The sequence below is a fragment of the Equus asinus genome, chromosome 10, assembly GCF_041296235.1.
Source record: "Equus asinus isolate D_3611 breed Donkey chromosome 10, EquAss-T2T_v2, whole genome shotgun sequence".
Taxonomy (NCBI): domain Eukaryota; kingdom Metazoa; phylum Chordata; class Mammalia; order Perissodactyla; family Equidae; genus Equus; species Equus asinus.
The window spans coordinates 66,712,075-66,734,124 of NC_091799.1; the positions used below are offsets into that span (position 1 = coordinate 66,712,075).

The 22,050-nt window shown below is 37.6% G+C and overlaps 2 protein-coding genes and 1 long non-coding RNA gene across 4 annotated transcripts in view; 2 read left to right on the top strand and 1 right to left on the bottom strand.

Annotated features, from left to right (window-relative positions):
* Positions 1–9,703, top strand: part of MIER3 (MIER family member 3) — a 30,917-nt gene extending 21,214 nt beyond the window's left edge. For both annotated transcript variants that reach the window (XM_044771817.2, XM_070519642.1), the window contains exons 10-13: positions 419–513; positions 5,240–5,367; positions 5,448–5,590; positions 5,700–9,703. In XM_044771817.2, coding sequence (XP_044627752.1) covers positions 419–513; positions 5,240–5,367; positions 5,448–5,590; positions 5,700–6,157 — 824 coding nt within the window. In that variant the 3' untranslated portion in view covers positions 6,158–9,703. The remainder of the gene's footprint in view (positions 1–418; positions 514–5,239; positions 5,368–5,447; positions 5,591–5,699) is intronic.
* A 3,495-nt stretch (positions 9,704–13,198) lies between these two features.
* SETD9 (SET domain containing 9) lies at positions 13,199–19,892 on the bottom strand. Its single transcript, XM_014860373.3, has 6 exons — positions 19,723–19,892; positions 17,881–18,248; positions 16,557–16,680; positions 16,188–16,303; positions 14,902–15,007; positions 13,199–13,725 (listed from the first exon to the last, which is right to left on the bottom strand). The coding sequence occupies exons 1-6, from the start codon at positions 19,818–19,820 to the stop codon at positions 13,638–13,640; spliced, it is 900 nt and encodes a 299-aa protein (XP_014715859.1). The 5' UTR covers positions 19,821–19,892; the 3' UTR covers positions 13,199–13,637.
* Positions 19,559–22,050, top strand: part of LOC123286290 (uncharacterized) — a 67,776-nt gene continuing 65,284 nt past the window's right edge. The window contains exon 1 of the long non-coding RNA XR_006528572.2: positions 19,559–19,756. This is a non-coding gene — a long non-coding RNA (uncharacterized lncRNA). The remainder of the gene's footprint in view (positions 19,757–22,050) is intronic.

Here is a 22,050-nt window from a genome sequence, read left to right on the forward strand (position 1 = left end):
ACTGACTAAATAAATATGTCTTGTTTATGTATGGTCTCTGATTAAAGAACTTAGGGTTTTGATGTAAGACCAAAATAAGGCTTTTTTTTTTCATGAAGGAAATAACCTAATTTAAAATATATGCTCACTGTTTAAAAAAGTCAGAAAAATGGTGAGCATAAATTATAGAAAAACATTAAATTCTAATCCCGCCATGTAGAGGAAAAAAACAGTGTTTATATTTTCGTAGTCTAGATTTTTTGATAGGATTTATAGTATGCATTCTTTTGGTAATCCTAACTGAAATCTCCTACATACAGAACTTGTGTGTGTGTGTGTACCTTTATGGCCTTTTATTGGTAAAACATACTGAAAGTAAATCAGTGATTCATAGAAAAGAGTTTTGAGGCCAATGAGTTTTGTTTTAAAATTTCTTTAGAAGGAATGACTGCATGGACGGAGGAAGAATGCCGGAACTTCGAACATGCACTCATGCTTTTTGGAAAAGATTTTCATCTTATACAGAAGAATAAGGTAACTTAGGCAAATTAGTACAGAGAAATTGCTTAGTGATTACAATGAGTATAAGTACTAACTTTTAAGTCACTTGGGTAGGAAAAAAAAAAAGGCAGCAACTTGTTAATGCTCCCCTGCCGTTAACATATCTCACATTGCTCTAAACATGACTAGGATTTGCTCAAAGATGCCATAGCCTGCTCATGGGTTGGCTGATAGTACACTCAAGTATCATTTGACAAATACAGTTATCATGCTCTACTCACAGAAAATGGATTCAATGTATTTTTCAGGAAGTGTTACTCTTCTACTTTTTTCCTTGACATTCATTTCTTTCTAAGCTATTCAGAGGTTTGTGGCCTCGGAAATGTTTCTCTTTAGCAGTGAGAACTGCAGTTACTGAAAGAAGAAACATTGGTTACTAAAAGCAACTAAAATATTCTAACAACATCAAATGCTGGCAAGGATATGGAGCAGCAGGAACTCTCTCATTCATTGCTGGTAGGAATGCAACATGGTGCACAGTCTCTTTGAAAGACAGTTTGGTGGTTTCTTACAAACCTAACTCTACTCTGACCATACAATCCAAGAATCTCACTCATTGGTATTTACCCGAAGGAGTTGAAAACATGTCCACACAGAAACCTGCACGTGAATATTTGGTAGATTTAATCATAATTGCCAAAACTTGGAAGCAGTTAAGATGTCCTTTGAGATGAATGGGTAAATAAACTGTGGCACATCCATACAATAGAATATTATTCAGTGTTAAAAAGAAATGAACTATGAAGCTACAGAAAGACATGGAAGAACCTTAGATGCATATTGCTAAGTTAAAGAAGCCAATCTGAAAGGCTACATACTGTATGATTACAACTATATGACATTCTTGAAAAGGCAAAATTTTGGAGATGGTAAAAAGATCAGTGGTTCCAGGGGCTAGTGGGGAGGGAGGGATGAATAGGCAGAGCGCGGAGGATTTTTAGGGCAGTGAAACTGCTCTGTATGGTACTATAATGGTGGATATATGTCATTATACATTTGTCAAAACCCATAGGACATACAATACCAAGAGTGAACCCTAATACAAATGATGGACTTTGGGTGATAAAGATGTGTCTATGTACTCATTAATTGTAACAGATGTACCACTGTGGTGGGGGATGTTGATAGTGGAGGAAGCCACGTGTGAGTGGGAGTAGGAGGTGTATGGGAACTCCATACTTCTCAATTCCGTTGTGAACCTAAAATTGCGTTAAAAATAGTCTATTGTTTAAAATGTGTGTGTGTGTGTATGTATATTCTAATAGTTTGGAATAATTAAGTCTCATTAAAGTATGCTTTGTTTATTATTCTCTCTCTTCATCCTAAAGGAACCTAGGATTCTGAAGTATTTAGGTGGGTAGGTCAATATTTTATGCCTTTTTCTTTTTAATTAATAGACCTTATTTTTTTTAGAACAGTTTTTGGTTAATAGAAAAATTGATCAAAAGTACACTGAATTCCCATACATCCCCTCTTACCCTGTATACATAGCTTCCACTATTACTAATATCTTACATTAGTGTGATACATTAGTTACAATTAATGAGCCAATATTGATACATTATTTTCAACTGAAGTTTACATTATGGTTCCTTCTTTGTGTTGTATATTCTATGGATTTTGACAAATGCATAATGACATATATCCACCATTGTAGTATCATACAGAAGAGTTTGAGTGCCCTAAAAGTACCCTGGGCTCCAACTTATTCCAACATATTTCTCCCTTCCTCCCTGCCTGTCACCCTAACCCCTGCCTTTTTACTGTCTCTGTGCTTTTGCCATTTTGGAATGTCATATAATTGGAATCATACAGTGTGTAGTCTTTTCAGATTGACTTATTTGACTTAGCAATATGCATTTAAGGTTTCTCTGTCTTTTTGTGACTTGATAGCTCATTTCTTTTTATTCCATTGTATGGATTTATCAGTTTGTTTATTTATTCACCTATTGGGGGACATCTTGGTTGCTTTCAAGTTTTGACAGTTATGAATAAAGCTGCTGTCTACATCCTTGTGGAGGTTTTTCTGTGAACATAAGTTTTCAATTCCTTTGGGTAAATACCAGTGGGTGCAATTGCTGGATCATTTGTAAGAAATTGCTAAACTATCTTCCAAAGTGGCTGTACGTTTTGCATTCCCATCAGCAGTGAATGAGAGTTCCTGTCGCTCCACATCCTCACCAGCATTTGGTGTTGTCAGTGTTTTGGATTTTGGCTATTCTGATAGGTGCGTAGTGGTATCTTGTTTTAATTTGTATTTCCCTGGTAACATATGATGTGGAGCATCTTTTCATATGTTTATTTGCAAGCTGTACTTCTTTGGCGAGATTCTGTTAAGGTCTTTAGCCCATTTTTTAATCAGATGGTTTTCTTATCATTGAGTTTTAAGAGTTCTTCGTATATTTTGGATAACAGTCCTTTATCAGAAATGTATTTTGCAAATATTTTCCCCTAGTCTGTGGCTTGTCTTTTCATTCTCTTAGCAGTATCTTTTGCAGAGTAGAAGTTTTTAATTTTAATGAAGTCCAGCTTACCAATTTTCTTTCATAGATCAAGCTTTTAGTTTTGTGTCTAAAAAGTCATCACCATCCTGAAGGTCATCGAGATTTTCTTCTGCTATCTTCTAGGAGCTTTATAATTTTGCATTTTACGTTTAGGTCTATAATTCATTTTGAGTTAATTTTTGTGAAAAGTCTAAGATTTGTGTCTAGGTTCCTTTTTTTTTTTTTTGCATTTGGATGTCCAGTTGTTCTAGCACCATTTATTGAAAAGACTATCCTCCTTTTATTGAATCACCTTTGCTCCTTTGTCAAAGGTTAGTTGACTGTATTTGTGTGGGTATATTTCTGGGCTCTCTGTTCTGTTCCATTAATCCATTTGGCTATTTTTTTCACCAGTACCACACTATTTTGATTACTGTAGCTTTTATAGTAAATCTTGAAGTCAGATAGTGTCAGTCCTCCAACTTTGTTGTTCTTCAGTATTGTGTTGGCTGTTTTGGGTCTTTTGCTCTTCCATATAAACTTTAGAATTGGTTTGTCAATATTTACTAAATAACTTGCTGGGATTTTGATTGGAATTGCACTGAATCAATAAATCAAGTTGGAGAGAACTGACATCCTAATAATAGTGAGTCTTTTCTGTCCATGAATATGAAATATCTCTCCATTTAGATCTTCTTGGATTTCTTTAATCTGAGTTTTGTAGTTTTCCTCATATAGATCTTACATGTCTTTTGTTAGATTTATACCTAAGTATTTCATTCTGGGGGAGTGCTAATGTAAATGGTATTATGTTTTTAATTTCAAATATCAATTGTTTATTGCTGATATATAGGAAAGCAGTTGACTTTTGCATATTGACCATGTATTTTGCAGCCTAGCTATAATCATTTAAGTTCCAGGAGTTTTTTTGTGATTCTTTGGAATTTTCTATATAGACAATCATGTCATCTACAAACAGAGACAATTTTATTTCTTCCATCTTAATCTGTATACTTTTTATTTCTTTTTCTTGTCTTATTGCATTAGCTAGACCTTTCAGTATGATGTTGAATAGTTTCATGCATTTTTGTATGTATGAGAACTTAATGTTTTCTCAAAGATGAGATGAAGTGTTTAATTTAGTAAATAGATAAAATATTTTTTAAAAAGTCTGGATTACCCTTTTAAGTCAAAATGAAACATCAGTTTTGCATTAACTTATGAAATGTATCCATTCGTTCCATAAATAAGTCCCACCATTTACCAGACATTGTTTTAAGCACTAGAGATACATCAGTGAACACAGAGAATATCCCCCTATATTCTCTACAAAAACTTGCAGTTAATGATGTTTATTGAAAAGTATACTTTATTTCTTAGTTTAAAAAGCTTATCCCTATATTATGATCTTATATTACAACATGCTCACTAATCAGGATGGAGATGTTGAAACTTCCTTTTGGATACCAATTAAGTAGTGGAGAAAGTGTTTCTTGGATAAGCACAGAGAATTTTGTCTGTACTCACACCTATAGCTATACAGAATTAGAGGAGCCCTGGTCTGGATGTAGAGCCAAGTTGGTGAGGCTCAAATTTTATTACTGGTGTTATGCTTACCAAACTCTGTTGGAACTAAGAGCCAAACATGCGTTAGAGGAAAAAAATCCTGCCTTTAGCTGGCAAATCATCTTAAATTCCAGATGCTGTAGAGTGGTGATCTATTTGCCAAGGATTCTTAATCTCCTTTGGGTCATGGAGCCCTTTAATAATCGGATGAAGCTGCAGCTCTTCTCCCCAGAAAAGTATCCCTGCTTGTAATTTGGGGAATGAAACCCATTCATGGATCCCTCAGGGTTAAAAAGGACCTTTGCTGTAGTCAGAATCACAGTGAGAGTTCACTGAAGAAAAGTAAAGAATGTCAGTGTTTTAGGATTTTCAGTAAAGGTGTAAGATAATTTCTGGATACACATTTGTGTTATAAACTAATACATTATGATTTAAATAAAAAACAAACCTTGGGCTTTTTAAGGTAACCTCATTATTAAATGGTGTAAATCTAAAGACATTTCACTAATAAGTGTTCAGAATTTCATAATTGGGAAGATAGTAAATAAGACCCATGGATTGAAGTTATATTGTTGTAAAAAAAAAAAAAGTTACTAAAAAATGGGTTGAGTTTGTTGGTTTGTTTTTAAGAATCTAACTTTTTTCGTTAGGTGAGAAGTAGAACAGTTGCTGAATGTGTGGCCTTCTACTACATGTGGAAGAAATCTGAACGTTATGATTACTTTGCTCAACAGACAAGATTTGGAAAGAAACGATATAACCATCACCCTGGAGTTACGTAAGTACTGCGGGCTTGATTTCAGGGACTTGTTGTAACTGTGATATGCAGCTGTAAAGTTACTGGGGTGTGTTTTTCAGGGACTATATGGATCGTTTGGTAGATGAAACGGAAGCTCTGGGTGGGGCGGTAAATTCTTCAGCCTTAACTTCTCACCGACCTGAGCCTCTTCCTGATCAACAGCTGAACATTCTCAACTCTTTCACTGCCAGTGACTTGACAGGTAAAATGAGATCTGTTTGCACTCTTTAGTATAGCTTGGGGCAAAATTGTGTCCTCTTTGTTTCATGACATAGGATCACTTACTTAAACCATTTTTTATTTCTTTGTAGCTTTGACCAACAGTGTAGCGACGGTCTGCAGCCCCACGGATGTGAATTGTTTGGATGATAACTTTCCTCCACTGGGCAGCACACCCCGTGGACAAGTAAATCACGTGCCTGTTGTAACAGAGGAGTTACTCACCCTGCCCAGCAACGGGGAAAGTGATTGTTTTAATTTATTTGAGACTGGATTTTATCACTCGGAGCTAAACCCCATGAACATGTGCAGTGAAGAATCAGAAAGACCAGCAAAAAGATTGAAAATGGGCATTGCTGTTCCTGAATCCTTTATGAATGAGGTTTCTGTAAATAATTTGGGTGTGGACTTTGAAAATCACACGCATCATATCACCAGTGCCAAAATGGCCGTCTCTGTGGCTGACTTCGGCAGTCTGTCTGCCAGTGAGACCAATGGTTTCATCAGTGCCCACACTCTGCATCAGCATGCTGCCCTTCACTCTGAGTGACATGAGTGAGGGGCCCAGAAACAGTGGGTGTGCAGTACCAGTAAACTTGAGGAAACTATCAGATTTGCTTAGTCTTTCACTGGAAGTTTGAACTTTTTCACTATGACATCAGTGATGTCAGTATGTATAGAACTATATCTTGATTTATCAAGAGTATTTTCATTTTTCAATCCATAAATGTGGAAACGAACTACGATCAGCAGAGTTGGGAACTAAGATTGAACTCTGTGGTGCAGCTTTAAGCTCTGCTTATCTCTTCCTCAGCCCCCAATACCTCTTCCCCACTCCCCTCTTTTTCTATTCTTTTCTGTTCCCCACTACCCTCACTCCCAATTTTAAAACCTGTAGACAGAGGCCACCAGCTCAAAACCAGCACAGATGTTCTGAACTGAATGGAGTGGCTTCTCTTTGTGTAAATTCCTTTTGCCGTAATGGATGCAGTGGAATAACAATGTTTACAGGTACCGATCCCGATCCCTGCTCAATGTAGCATTTTTTGGTTTTATTTTCTTAATTAAAAAAAGCAGGGGTAGGTTTCTTCAAACTGCACAAACATGCAAGGATTTTTTTAAAATGGAAACTTCTCTCATGTTATTCAACTAGAGCACTTCAGTTTACAAAACAGCAAGTCCATCTTTATGGAAGCCAGCATGAGGAACTGCGTGCAAATTATGAAGACGCTTGGTTGGATCCTGTTTCAAAATTCTAGACCAGGGCTACCTTACACAGAAGTGGTCGTTTTACTGCTGGAAGATTTCTGTGTAACTTCATTTATTGGCTAAAAATTTGGCATTTGAAGATATGGTGTTCAGATGGGGTTTTGTCCACCATTGTCAAGATTGTAATCATAAAAATCATCCCAGTCATTGATAATTTAGCTTATCCTGAGGCAGTTGACTTGCAGGGCACAGCCTGCAAAGCCCAGGATGTTGCCACTCAATGGTTTACATTTGGGGACACCTCTTACGTTGTTTGTAGCACTGCAGTTCAGAGTGTTAACATGTAGGAGGGACTTCTAGATTTTACACATGATGCAGTAGAACCTTGAAGTATATTTAAACTTTTTGTTTAGCTTGAACAGTTGGCAAGAAAATGTGAGTTTCTATCTGAAACAGAATGGTACGTTACCACTTTTAAGTTTTAAAAAGTGATAGACGTTCAGATGCATCTCAAACTCAGTTTTATTTTTATTTCAAACATTGTGAATGAGAAGCCATTGTCATAAACTTTGGCCTTTTTTGCTCTGTAGACATGCATCTTTAAGTTATAAGGTGAATTAAAACAATATGTAATACAGTATTAGGATGTAATAAGCTTTGCATTTATAGTTCAGTTAAAACACATTCTTGTACTTTTTTTTTTGCACCATCTTAATTAAAATTTTCAATTTTTATTAGTTGTCTGGCTTTGCAAAAAAACTTAAATGTTTGGCTGCTTTGCTGATATTTGTAAGTATAAGTCGCTTCAAGGTTGTGCTGATGAGTAGATAGGATATAGTGACCTTAGTAGTGATGGAAAGGGAGGGTATTTATTATACAAACTGTGAACTGCAATGACATCCTTAGTTTTGGATGATGTGTACTCTTGTTTTTCTTTGCAGCATTTTAATGAAGATTGCTTTGAAGTGTTTACGCAGTAGCACATTTACTATAAAATTTAGTTTAGCACAGTGGACAAAAGTAGTTAAATTAATAACTTAAAATCAGTCTCTAATTTATACATCTGAAGTCTAGCATTCCTTTATGCACACAGTCAATAATGGGTAGCCTGGGCTCTGTGTTGCTTTCAGATATTTTTATCCAAGTTGTCAACTTCTGATTGCTGTGGGTGTTGTGCTAAACTTTGAACCTTATTTCTTGTGTTAAAAATCAATACACTTTCTATAATTTAGAAAGATACTGGCCATAATCTTCCATTGTTATAACTTTAATTTTCACTCTGGGTTTACAGTGGCTGGTCTGTATAAAATAACTTACACAAAGATGGCTGAATGCTTATACCAGTTGCACTTAAATGAACATGCCCATTCTCAGTAGCTGATGCAGTAATATATTCAGTTTATCTATGCATTGCTGGGATCTTGATATAAGATGGAAACAGTGTTTCTTATCTAAAGTTTTGATTATCAGCAAGTTGAATGGACACTTTAGTTATTTAAATAAAGATTTTTGACCAAAATCCAGAAAATGATATGAGAGAAAAATAAATTCCAGCTAGTTTAGTAGATTTTTAAATGCCAATCTGATTTTAGCCTCTTAGAGAGTGCTAACTAGCTGGTAACGTTTACTTTTAATTCCTTGTTAAAATGAGGCAATAATTTGCAAGGTTTTGTATATATGTGTACATTCTTCATATCTTTTTAGATCTAATTCAATATTTTCTGACTGCTTCCACCATGTATAATATACCAGTTTTGTGCATGCTTGATGTGACATTCATAAATTGTACCACTATGACTTTATCCATGTAAAATAGCTATTTATTGAATTTTCTTTTAAAAGCTGGATTTACTGTTTTTTTCTTTCCGTTTAAGCATCTTAACAGAGAATTTGTTACTGTTTATTAGAAGAATTGCGTTTGAGAGCATGAAAATAACTGATTTGCAATCATATGAAGAAACAATAATGCCTTTATTATCAAGTGTTAAGCACAATTCTTATAACAAACTGTGATAAATTCTTTTTGTTTTTTTTCTTTGCCGCATTATTTTTGTATGAACAAACCAAAAATCCACGGTGAGCGGTTGCAGTGTTGGCTGGTGTATCTTTTATGTACAGGGAGTTGGAAGAGGCCAGCGGACTCGTTTAGAAGTGTACCTGGTGCTGTGATTATAGCAATACTTTACTTTTGTTAGTCATACTGCATCTTCTTCAGGCTAGCTTCTTAAATGTTTAGTTTTCCTCTTGTCATGGTCAACTGCTGAATTTACTTGAAGGATGTAGAATACTGTTTAAAGAATACTAAAGTGTGTACAATTAGGTCAAAGAATTGTGCAATTGTTTCCTTTTTAATTTTTAAAATTGAGGGTCATAAATATTTGCGAATGTCAGATCTAATAGAGCATAATGATACTATTTAATTTAACCAAAGTCTCTAGTGAATATTTCAACTTTGAATGTAAACTGATGAATAAACCTGACCACCAAGGAGATTGTCTACCCAGAGTTTCAAAGCACATTGTCTACAAATGGAAATTGAAATAATTTATAAAAATATTGACATTACTATGTTTTTTAAAAAGTTCTTAATTTTTTCACTAAAAGGAGGAAACTATTAGTTTTATTGTTAAATATGGTAGATATGAAAATTCCTCTTAGATGACCAGTGATTCCAATTGTACCAGTTTGAAATAAGTACCCTGTGAGTATGAGATTAATTAGTGACAATCAGAACAAGTTTTAGTATCAGATGTTCAAGAGGAAGTTGCTATTGTTGCATTGATTTTAATATTTGTACATAAACACTGATTTTTTTGAGCATTATTTTGTATTTGTTGTACTTTAATACCTGGTGTACAGTTCCAGAAATAAAAATCTGGAAATCTTTTTTTTTCTTGGTTTGTGTGAATGTTTGCCACAAATAGATTTTTATTTAATGAATCTTAAGCTATAACACATGGGTAGATATTTAACCACTGTTAAATTGGTTTTAGATGTAGTAAATAAGATATTTGATAAGTAAAGATAAAATAGATTTTCTTTAAATCCTCTATAATAAATTTCCATCTATAATAAAATTCTAGTCACTCAAAGTGAGGATTATACTTTTAGTTTAATTCAGGAAATATTTATTGAATCTCTATTATGTTTCAAACACTGTTCTAGGTAGCTGTATCTTTTAAAAGAGGATGACATATCTGAAATTTGATCAGATGTTGTCATTCAACAGAATATATTTATGGTAAACTAGTCTTTCTTATCTATAATATTGATAGTTTTGTAGACTCGTCATATCTTCCTAAGCCTTCATATTTTCAAGCTAAAGATCTAATCTTAGCCTAATTTCACAAGTTTGTCCCCATATTTCATTTGCTCTGACCAGAGCTTTCTCTATCTAGTTCCATTCTTGATATACAGTAAACAGATTGCATATAATGTCCAGATTTTGTACAAGGACAAGAAGAGGATAAAGTGAAAGCAAATATCTTGAGTCCTCTGCTTTGGTTATTTGTCTAAAACCACATTGTTTCATTCACAGACACCAGAAGGCCTTAATTTGCAGGGCTCTATGGTGGACGCATACACAGAAGCATCTCCAGAGGGGCGACAAGTACAAGTGTTTTGAATACATCTGAGAGTGCAGCCAAGTGCCCTATGAGAGCTGCATAGTACTTCAGACTTCTAGGGAGGGAGAGCCTCACGGGAGCACCATCATCTCTAGTGACTTCCAGACCTTATCCGTTTGGGCTATAATTTCCAGAAGTGGTACGCTTTTTGAGCCTGCTGCTTCTCTAACTTCTCAAAAGCATTGTGGCATCTGTAAACTTGGACATTTCGTTAGACGCTTTGATTTAAACTAGTCCCTGGGACATAGCACTGTTCACCATTTCCCATCCGGGTAAGTGATCCTTAGTCCTTACCCTCAGTGTCTGTGTCTGTGTGGGTTCTCTGACAACACAGTGCACGGGGGCACTGAATTCATGGGCTCAGACCAGGAATTCTCACGTTTTTCTAGGTTTAATACACTGTAGCTGACATTGACTTTAGAGAGACACGCTGTGTATGTACCTCCAATTTTGATGAAACTGTTTTTACACAGGTAAAGCCGATAGTACAACAAAGGTGTTTTCTGGTGTAGAATTCAAAACATTTTATAAGAATGTCACAAATGAAATAAGCAATTTATAAATCCAAAAAATTAGTAAGAAAACAAATATTACCTGTTTTTAAAAATACCAGTTTTATTTCTTCTTCTCTCCAAAGCTCTCCAGTACATAGTTGTATATTCTAGTTGCAGGTCCTTCTGGTTGTGCTATGTGGGACACTGCCTCAGCGTGGCCTGACCAAGTGGTGCTAGGTCCATGCCCAGAATCCAAACCGGTGAAACCCTGGGCCCCCAAAGTGAAGCGCGCAAACTTAACCGCTCAGCCACAGGGCTGGCCCCTAATGTTTTATTTTTTAAAAATACCTTCATTCCACTCCACCCCTCCAGGCCAGACCAAGTCATGGTACTAGGCAAGCTTTATACTCTCCCCGTGAGCGTTTTATGAGCAGGAACCATGTTTTATTCTTTGAATCTCCTGGCACCCTTCACACAGTAGGCATTCACTAAATGTCTGGTGACCTAAATTGCGCTTAAGTTGATGGTGACTTTTCCCCAAACTGTTTTTAAAAATAAAACTTTTAAAACAGAAGTTAAAAGAATGGTATAAAGAACAACCCAGATTGAACAATAACATTTCACCATATTTGATCTTTCTATACAATATGCATTTTTTTCTGAACTATTTTTAAAAATCATTGAAATTGCAACACTTCACTCCTAAATACTTCAGTCCACGTAACATGTCTGCAGGAGTTTCCATATTTTACATAACTTTCTCTGTAACAAGATCTTCTTGATCAAGTAGATTGGCTTTTTTACAAGATGAGTTTCCCTGGTTTCTCAGGATGTTGGTGACATAAAAGACAAATGAGGCTGAGAAAAAGAATCAGAGTTGCTCTCATGGATGTGCATATACATTCATGATAAATGCTATAGAAAAAAATGAAGGGAAGTGGAATGGAGAGTTTCAGGGGTGGAAGCTGGGGATTGTAAATTTGAATAGGTGGTTCGGCAAGGTGACAGGGAGAGAATGAGCAATATGGCTGTCTGGGGGAAGGTTTTCGCAGGCAGAAAGAGCTAGTGCAAAAGCCCTGAGGAGGGCATGTGCCTCGCAGGTTCAAGGAGTGGCAAAGAGGCAGGTGTGGCTGGGGTGCTGCAAGCAGATGAGATCAGAGGTAGTGAGCAACTAGATTATGTACGTGAAGGACTTCAGCATTTACTCCATGATATGAGGAGTAATCGGAAGTTTTTGAGCAGAGGCCATTAAGATCGGCTTTACATTTGAAAGAATCACTCTTAGTGATCTATTTTGTGTGTGTGTGAGGAAGATTGGCCCTGAGCTAACATCTGTTGCCAATCTTCCTCTTTTTGCTTGAGGAAGATTGTCACTGAGCCAACATCTGTAGCAATCTTCCTCTATTTTATGTGGGACACCACCACAGCATGGCTTGAGGAGCAGTGCTAGGTCCGTGCATGGGATCCTAACTTGCAAACCTTGGGCTACCCACCTGGAGTGGAGGAACCTAACCACTATGCCACCCACCCACCAGCTCCTTTGTGATCTATTCTGTAAAGAGGCAGGAGTGGGAACAGGGAAGGTGATTAAGAGGCTATTGAAATTGCAGTAAACTAAGTGAGAAAAGCTGTAGCAGGAAGGTGGTCAGAATTTGGTTATACAGGTTCCATGTTAGACTTTGAGGGGTCCAATAAATAACACCCTTCTCTCTATCCAAGTTTGGAACTGACTGTTTGATGCAGGAGTCCGGTCAATGGAGATCAAAGTAACTATTACAAATAAAACTCTCTGGAGAAGGTGGTTTCAGAGCTGTGGCCAGGTCAGTTAATACTCTACGTGTGAACTAGACTCACTCGGTCACTGGCTGGGCTGACTACAGAACAGAGAGCAGACCAGGTCACCTTCTTGGCTGGCAGAATCCACAGAGAAGGAACTAGAGGGGTCTGAACCATGGGGTAATAGTTCTCCAAAAATAATCTCAGAAAAGCACTCTTCCTCCAGTGAGTGGAGAGAGAGGCCAGGAGTATTACTAATGGAAGCCATCCACATGGAAACATGAGAAATGGAGACTAGTGTTCCTCCCACCACCACCATCTTTTAACTATATTCCCATGCCAAAACAATCTCTCTCACTCTCTCTTTTAAACTTTGTGTATGTGTGTGTAAATGTTCACGTAAAGTAGAGAAAATAGTATAATGACCCCCCTTTTCCCTCTTACCCAGCTAAAACAATCTTTAAATTAGACACACATACCAATTAACTCATGGCACCACAACAAATATTTTTGGCTTTAGTTTTTTCTGTAAAAATAATGTTTTTACAGGAGTTTGTACACATCAACAGTATAAGAATTGCTGATGACTTAGCTAAAATTTTATAAGCCACCACAAAGATATACAAAAGAAACAAAAGAAAAATTGAAATTATAAGTTCAGGCAGTAGATTTTAATTTAATAAGCTTTTGTGTATCCAGGTGAAAACCAATTAAAATTGCATTGCAAATTTGAAATTATAACGCAGCAGATAGCTTTTATCATGAAATTGAAACATAAATATAATATCAATAAAAACAAAAAACTCCCATTCCGATTAGGTCTCAAAATATTTGTTCTTCAGGTGAAACTCAGAGAAACAATTAACAAAAAACATTTAAATTAACTCAACAGCTGAGTATAAATCCTAATTTCTAATTCATAGAGTTAGCTGACAATTGTATAGTAGTTTGAAAAAAGCTCTTCTCCTTGTTTGATGTCCCTGAGTGCAACAAGAACGACACATCGAAGGGGGCTGAAAACAAAAAAATATACAAAAGTTAGAGGCATTAAGAGATACGAGCTTATATTTTTAATGTGACCAATATGGGTTTTACAGACGTAATTTTGTTCAGATTCCTTACTATCATCTTAGTTTACATATTTGATCTCCATGAGGAAATGGTTCTTATCCCTGATAGAGGTATTTTAAAGTAGAGTATGTTTATTCTATATCATTTAAAAGGACCATAAATCAATAAGTTTAGAAGTAACTACCCCTTCTGAATATGCTTCTCTGTTCAGGCTCCCAAAAATGGTACCATAATTTTAAAAAATACTTTTTATGAACCTAAGACATATGTAACCTTCAATGTTCCTACTCATTTAACTCTTCCTGTACTTGTCGAACAGTAATGACAAGTCCCAGAATATATGGCTAAAAAAACCCTAATTGTTAAATACACAAATACACACATATAGAGACAGAAAAGTTATCAAGTTTTAAGTACCAGGAATAGTCTAAGTTTTAAATATCATCCATCTTAAACGGACAATTTAATACGACCTATACAAAATAAGGTCTGCTAGCAACTGGCAGCTCAGTGAAATGATATAAAGGTTATATCTTCCTACAGAATTGTTAATAAAGAACTTCACAGAATTACTTATATTTAGAAATTGTTACTTGAGTGTTCTCAGTAGATTTTCCACTTAATGAACAGAAAATAAATGTTACATCAAAAATACATATCTTCTGAATATTTCTTTTTCTTTCACTATTAAGTTTCCAAGCCTAATAGTGAAATGGGCAAAAGAAATAACAGCATAATCTGGCTCCTTTCTTCCACTGGATGCTCTCATGTGAGGTAGAGAACGTGAACCTTAAATTGATTAAAGTAAAAATGTATTTGAAGATGTTGTAGGTAGGAAAAAAACAGAATCACTTGAAAAAAACCTTAAGGTTAATACTTATAAAGTACTACAAAGAATAAAAATGGGTAATAATAGGCAAAATGGAAATTTTTTTTAAAATAGGAAAATTTTTAATTTCAAGTAAGCCTACATTAACTCATTAAGGGGTGATGAACATAAACAAATTATAATTTTTCAGTAAAAACAACCTAATTCTATATAGCATTCTTTTAGAAAATAAATTTTGTAAAGTACAGCATAAGACAGAAGATAAGAAAAATTCTTCTAGGAAACTAACCTTTGCTTGTCATAGCTGTAGGCAATGTTTGGAAGATACTGCTTCAGCTCTATAGGGAAAACTGCAGGCACATCAAATTCCTGATAACAGACATTAGCTGCTCTGTCTAGGAACAAGTATATAATTTTTAGAAACAGAGCCATTTTACAAGGGCATGGAAAACAGTACTGAATTATGACACAATGTATGGTTTTCTAAATTATACAAACATGCTCAAATTAATAACCACTATTATGTTCTAGGTTTTGCTAGGTTATATATATACATATGCACATATGTTTTATTATTTACTTTCTTTTTTTTGAGGAAGATTAGCCCTGGGCTAACATCTGCTGCCAATCCTCCTCTTTTTGCTGAGGAAGCCTGGCCCTGAGCTAACATCTGTGCCCATCGTCCTCGACTTTATATGTGGGACACTGACCACAGCATGGCTTGATGAGTGTTGCCACGTCCGCACCCGGGATCCGAACTGGTGAACCCGGGGCCACCGAAGCGGAACGTGGGAACTTAACCACTGCGCCACTGGACCGGCCCTATTATTTACTTTTTGAAGATCAGGAAGCAGAGGCTTAGGAAGGTTAAAGGTTAAGTAGAAGAGTCAGGATTCAAGTTCACGCCTCCCTAACACCACAGCCTATGCTAAATGTAGCCAGATGAACAAACATACTTATGGGAAAGTCAAGCCCTACAGAAGGTAAGTGACTCACAAACTTAGCCACAGTAAAGGGGATAAGAGTCTAGTGATTAAGCTATAAGGCTATATGGAGGCACTGACAAAATAATCTGAGTTAACTATTAAAAAATGCTAAAACAATTGGGGCCGGCCTGGTGCCACAGTGGTTAAGTTTGCAAGCTCTGCTTCAACAGCCGGGGGTTCCCCAGTTCGGATCCTATGCACTGCTTATCAAGCCAAGCTGTGGGAGGTGTCCTGCATATAAAATAGAGGAAGATGGGCACAGATCTTAGTTCAGGGCAAGTCTTTCTCATCAAAAAGAGGAGGATCGGTGGTGGATGTTAACTCAGGGCTAATCTTCCTCGAGACAAAAAAAAAGCTAAAATAATAATGATCAAAAGAATAGTTATTAATTGTCTATGTGTACAGCAAAATCAGAACAAAAATAGAAAATTAAAGAATTCCAATTAAAGTATATCATTATTTCCCCAAATTCTCTCCTTGATATCTGCCCTCAAAAAGTTACAGTTAAGGGCTTTGAGCAGCAGAGATGGTGGAGAATTCCCATGGCTGTCTTTATGTCACGTCTCACAGCCCCATGATGCCAACTTACCATTTGAACAATTGTTTACATACTGTCCTACGGCCAGTGGATTGTGAATTTCTGATGTTAGCCATGTACTATCACTCATTTTTAAAGGGCCAAGTCGATCCCTCCCATTGCAAGATCTGAAACAGGTGAAAGCAAGAGCTAAGGGATTGTTCTTCTATATCTTAAAATTCAAAAATACAAAATTAACCCTAGAACTGAACAAGTGCAATCTCTCTTGAAAAAACTTTTGTCTAATCAACAGGGCAAGTGAGTTGGTACACAGCAGCTACCCACATAGATTTTTATTTGAAGTGTAACAGCCGGGGCTCAGAGTCACTGTGGTGTGGTTCTCTCTCCCACAATTAAATCTGGATGTGGGCTCCAACTTACCTGTATACGACTTTTGATATTCCTTTGTCATTTCCATCAATGAGTATCCCATCTAAGCATCTAAAAATAAATGGATTTCCAATGGATTGGAAAAAGATTGGCTCATACTTCTGATATACTGTACCTATTATACAAGACAAAGACATACTATAGCAACATGGAAAAATCATAAACTTCATGATAAAGACATTTCTCTGGATCATAAACATAACATCGAAGAAATTGTTTTAATTTCGCCACCTTTTTCTAATATTTCACCTCCAGTTTAGACCATCGCATTCTCTTTGGCTACTTTCCCCCTTTAAAGAGTGCCCAGGAGCAGATGGAGCACAGAACCAACTTGTCCACATAGATGAATAATAATATGACTATTTTGGTGAACAAAAATGTGAACACCACATTTTAGGGTCAGTTTTAGAAAGTCATACTTTGTTTTTTTTAAGTAGAGTGTGATCTGACATCTATTAAAGAGTCTTTTAAGAAATGTATTTTGTTAATAACCAATTAAATAATGTTGACATATATGGGAATAGATGAGTCTGACATTCAGGTTGTTTCTCCTTTCACTGGCAATGGAGGAAAGGAGAAAATTAATACTTATTGAGTGCTTCCTATGTTTCAGGCATGTTAATCTATTCAGTTTATTTTGCTATTAGTTTGTTGCTGGCTTGTTCTAGTTAGTCTTTACAGAGTTACGTTAGTTGTGCAGGAGGAAACTGAGACTCCCTTGCTTAGGGACGTAAAATTAGAAAACAGTAGAATGACTTTTTTAAAAAAAATAGGTCTATCTGACTTAAACATTCACACATATTTTCCACTACACCAAATAATATGTTAGTTTAACAAACAACATACTCTACTGAACGTTCTAGTCAATGATCTTTTGCAAAGAAGCTGCTTTACTGTCCAAGTGGCAAGAAAGTCTTTATTCAGCGATTTATGCGTTTAAATTCTGTCTTTCATGTTTTTTAACCCATACCATTTTTACCTCTAGTTATCAATTATCCAAGCCAAACTGACTTATTCTCTAGTGCTTTTTAAGTAATCAGTATTATCAAAGTAGGCCATACTATATTCTCCTAAATTTAAACATTGACCAGAAAAATATCCTTAAAAAAATGTATTTATCCCAACAAATACTCCAGGATACTTCCTAATACATAAGATAATTTACAGTTAATTTCCAAATCAAGGTTTAAAAATCTGTGGAAATCTGAGTTTCCAATTCAACCCCTTATTCCAAGGATTACAGGGCAGGGTATTTTGTTGAATTTATATTTATCAGTATAAGAAACTCTTGGCAAAGTACTAATTGTGCCATTACCAGGATACATAGATACAACCGCGCCTTTTGGTACCAATCCTTTAGTAACGAAGACACCTTTTCCAGCAGAAATCAATGAACTAGTTGCTCGAGCAATACTGAAACCCAATGTCTTATAAAGAATTTCTTCTGGTTTAAAGATATTTTGCTGTTGATATCTGTGTTCAAGCAATTTCAGCCTTGGATGTTGAACTGACAGTAGGTCTTGATACTTTGATTTAACAACTTCTGGAAGCACAGTCAAGATATCTGATTGTTTATTGAAATCATTTATGAACAGAGCCTGGAAAACTTTCAGTAATGTTTTTAGGACATCTTCATCTGAGATAATTTTGTCTTTGGATTCCTCTGGAACATATCGGAGGGTCCTGAAAATGGGAAAAGTTTCTATTCACTACCCTTCAACTGATAAAAGCCAGACTGTCTTGATGCCTTCTGGATTAGTGGCCTTAATGAAGGTGATTCTCACGTGGTTGAAGGGCATAAAACCAAGAGATACAGAAAAGAGTTGTTTAAGGATGGTTCTAGTTACCTAACTCCCAAGAATACCTACACAAGTGAACAATAGCCAATGTTTACAAAAAGCCCAGTTAGTACCAAATGCTGTTGGGTCCATACACTCATTATCTCATCTTTTCAGACAAGGAAACTGAGGCTTGGAGATGTTAGGGAACTTGCCCAAAGTCCCAAAGCTGGTAAGCGGGAGAGACAGAAGCAGAAACAGAGCTAGCTCTTTTCCCCACTACACTCATAGCCATGATGTCAATATTATCACTGTAACGGGCATCCTCTTATTGCAATGGCTCTTTTTATAGGAGTATGGTTTCAAAGATAAATTTAAGCTAACATTATAAACTTTGTCACATTCTCTCCCAGAAGTACTTAACTTCTTTAATGACTGCATAACTTTTATTCCCATAATAGTCCTATTTTTACTTCTGAAAAAAAGGAAGCAATTCCTGTCTCACAATTCTATAGTAACGATGCATCTAAATTCACGTTTCCGTAGTATGAAATTTTAGGAAAGCTCTTTCTGGTTATTAACTGGCCTTCAGCGGAGCTAGTTTGCCTATTTAAGTGAGCAGTATGTGGAATTTCTTCCAGATCACTCGCACGCCACTAGCTAGAGCCGGCAAAAACACTGATCTCACGGCCGCCCACTCAGCTAGATCTCTTTCTGCAGGCACTGACTCGGTTTCCAAACCCAACACTCCGACAGCGGCTTTCTGCTCGTCTGTACGCGTCAGTTGCTCCAAGCGGTTATCCCTACAGCTGATCTGGGTTGCTTTCAACATATCAACTACGGAGCTATGAAGACAAACCTGGGTTTGGCTTTTCTAAGGAATTTCAAGCTCCTAACTATGCCTTGGTGGAGAGAAGGCCACGCACCCTGAGGGGGCACGAGTTTTCTTCTTTTTCAAAAGTTTCTATCTTTTGCCCAGACACAGGAGTAAGAGCACACACGACTACCCCCGGCGAGCCCAGCGTGGCATCCCTCGGAGCGCGGGGTACGATGGGAAATAGGCCTCAGGCCCCGCCCACCTAATACTACTCGCCTTCATCAGACGCCTGGCCCTCTCGGACTCCAGCAGCCTCGGCCTCGCCCACCTCGACCCCCACCCCCGCCTCTGGCTCCGCCCACTCAAGTCCAGCCAGCCTCAGGCTCCTTGGTCGCCTCAGGCTCCGCCCGCCTGAGGCCCCACCCCCGGGTCCCCAGGCCTCCTGAAGCTCCGCCCCCGAGGCTCCGGCCCCCTCGGGCCGGTTTGCCACAGGCCCAGCGGTCATGGTGGCGTCGCTGGGCTGAAGGAAGTCGTCGCCGCTCCGGCCGCCTGGCCCTCTCACCTCGGGTTGTGGTTCAGGTTCAGCGCGATCCAAGGTACGAAGCGGTACTTGTAACGGCGCCATCGCTGCCACAGGCCCCGCAGCAGGCGGCCTGGCATGGCTGTCCCGCGGCGCCGTGACGGGGACGGCGCCGGAGAGGTGGGTCGCGGGCTCGGGCCCGCCCCGGCCCGGGGAGGAGGGGAGGCCCGCCGCCCCGCCCCGCCGCCTCTCCGCCCTCAGCGCGGCGCTCGGTGTCCCGGGTCCCCCGGCTCCTGCCGCCGTGGCCTCCGTGCCGCCGCGTTCTCGACCCCAGCTCAGTGAATGAGACGGGCGTGGAGCCGAAGGAGGCCCCCGTCTCCGTTCTCCATTCGCTTGTGTGTTTGCACACACACACACACACACACACACATATTTGGGACAGGTTTAGACGCTGCTTCGTTCCACGGGGGGCAGACTACAAGAACCCCTCAGCTATCTTCAAATCGACAAGTGCTTATTGAGAAATAAATATGTTGATGCCTTGTCCTCAGACTGGAAGTCCGCTTTCCTGTTCTTTGCCTGAGAGAGGGTGAATCCTGACCTGTAGTCTCAACCGAACAGTCACACAGACCTGGTGAAACGTCAGGCAGGCAAGAGGCCTCAGGACTCATTAGTTCTATTGCAGAGGGGAATCAAAGGAAAGAAAGAATATCGGGCAAAGTCTCTATTTCACTCTAATATATAGGATGTTGGCAGACTCTGGAGGCTTTCCCGCCAGGTGCTGGATTTGGTAAATTGGCATCATCCAGATTTACCTGATTTGCTGCATGGACTCAGTTCAGTTCCAGGGTGTATTAATAAACGGCGTTAAAAGACAGTGACTTTATCGTCTCCAGACTAGAAGGAACCAGAAAGAACTAGCTGAATCCTTAGCTATAGTCATATACTTATTTTTTAAAAAATAAGTGGTTTTTGTATATATTTCCAGTGCTTTTTTTAATTTTTAATTTTTATCATGTGGTTTAATCACCCACAGTGTACATCCAGTACAAAGGACCATTTTTTGTAGACTATTTATTTATTGAGGCCTGATGGATATGTAACATTATATTAGTTTCGATGTACAACGTAATGATTCAATATAGGCATATATTGTGAAACGATCACAAGAAGTCTAGTTGACATCCGTCACCATATGTAGTTACAAATATTTTTCTTGTGATAAGAACTTTTGACTTACTTTCTTAGCAGCTTTCAAATATGCATTATAGTATTATTAACTATAGTCACGGTGCTGTCCATTACATCCCCATGACTGACTTATTTTATAACTGGAAGTTTCTATCTTTTGACCCCCTTCACCCATTTCACCTAGCAACCCTGTCTCTGGCAACCACCAATCCGCTCTATCTATGAGCTTGTTTTTGTTTTGTTTTCTTTTCTTTTGTTAGATTCCACATACAAGTGAGATCATATGGTATTTGTCTTTCTCTCTCTGACTTATTTCACTTAGCATAATACCCTCAAGGTCCACCCATGTTGTCACAAATGGCAAGTTTTCGTTTTTTTTATGGCTGAATAATATTGCATGGTGTGTGTGTGTGTGTATCTATCTATCTATATCACATCATCTTTATCCATTCATATATCAATGGACACTTAGGTTGTTTCCATATCTTAGCTATTATAGATGAGGCTGCAATGAAAATAGGGGTGCATATATCTTTTTGAATTAGTTTTTTCGTTTTCTTCAGTTAAGTACCCAGAAGTGGAATTGCTGAATCCTATGGTTCTTCTATTTCTGATTTTTTGAGGAACCTCTATACTGTCCTGCATAGAGGCTGCACCAGTTTACGTCCCCACCAACAGTGCACAAAGATTCTCTTTTCTCTACATCCTCGCCAACAGTTGTTATTTCTTGTCTTTTTGATAATAGCCGTTCTAACAGGTGTGAGGTGGTATCTTTGTGATTTTGGTGATTAGTGACATTGAGCATCTTTTCATGTACCTGTTGGCCATCTGTATGTCTTCTTTGGAAAAATGTCTATTCAGATCTTCTGCCCATTGTTTTAATCAGGTTGCTTGATTTTTTTCTATTAAATTGTATGAATTATTTGTATATTTTGGATATTAACCCCTTATCAGAAGAGATGCAGATATTTTCTCCCATTCAGTAGGTTGCCTTTGCATTTTGTTGATGGTTTCGTTGGCTGTGCAGAAGCTTTTTGGTTTGATGAAGTCCCGCTTGTTTATTTTTGCTTTGATTGCTTTTGCTTTTGGTGTCAAACCAAAAATTCGTCACCAAAACTGATGTCAAGGAGTTTGCCACCTAGGTTTTCTTCAGGAGTTTTATAGTTTTAGGTCTTACAT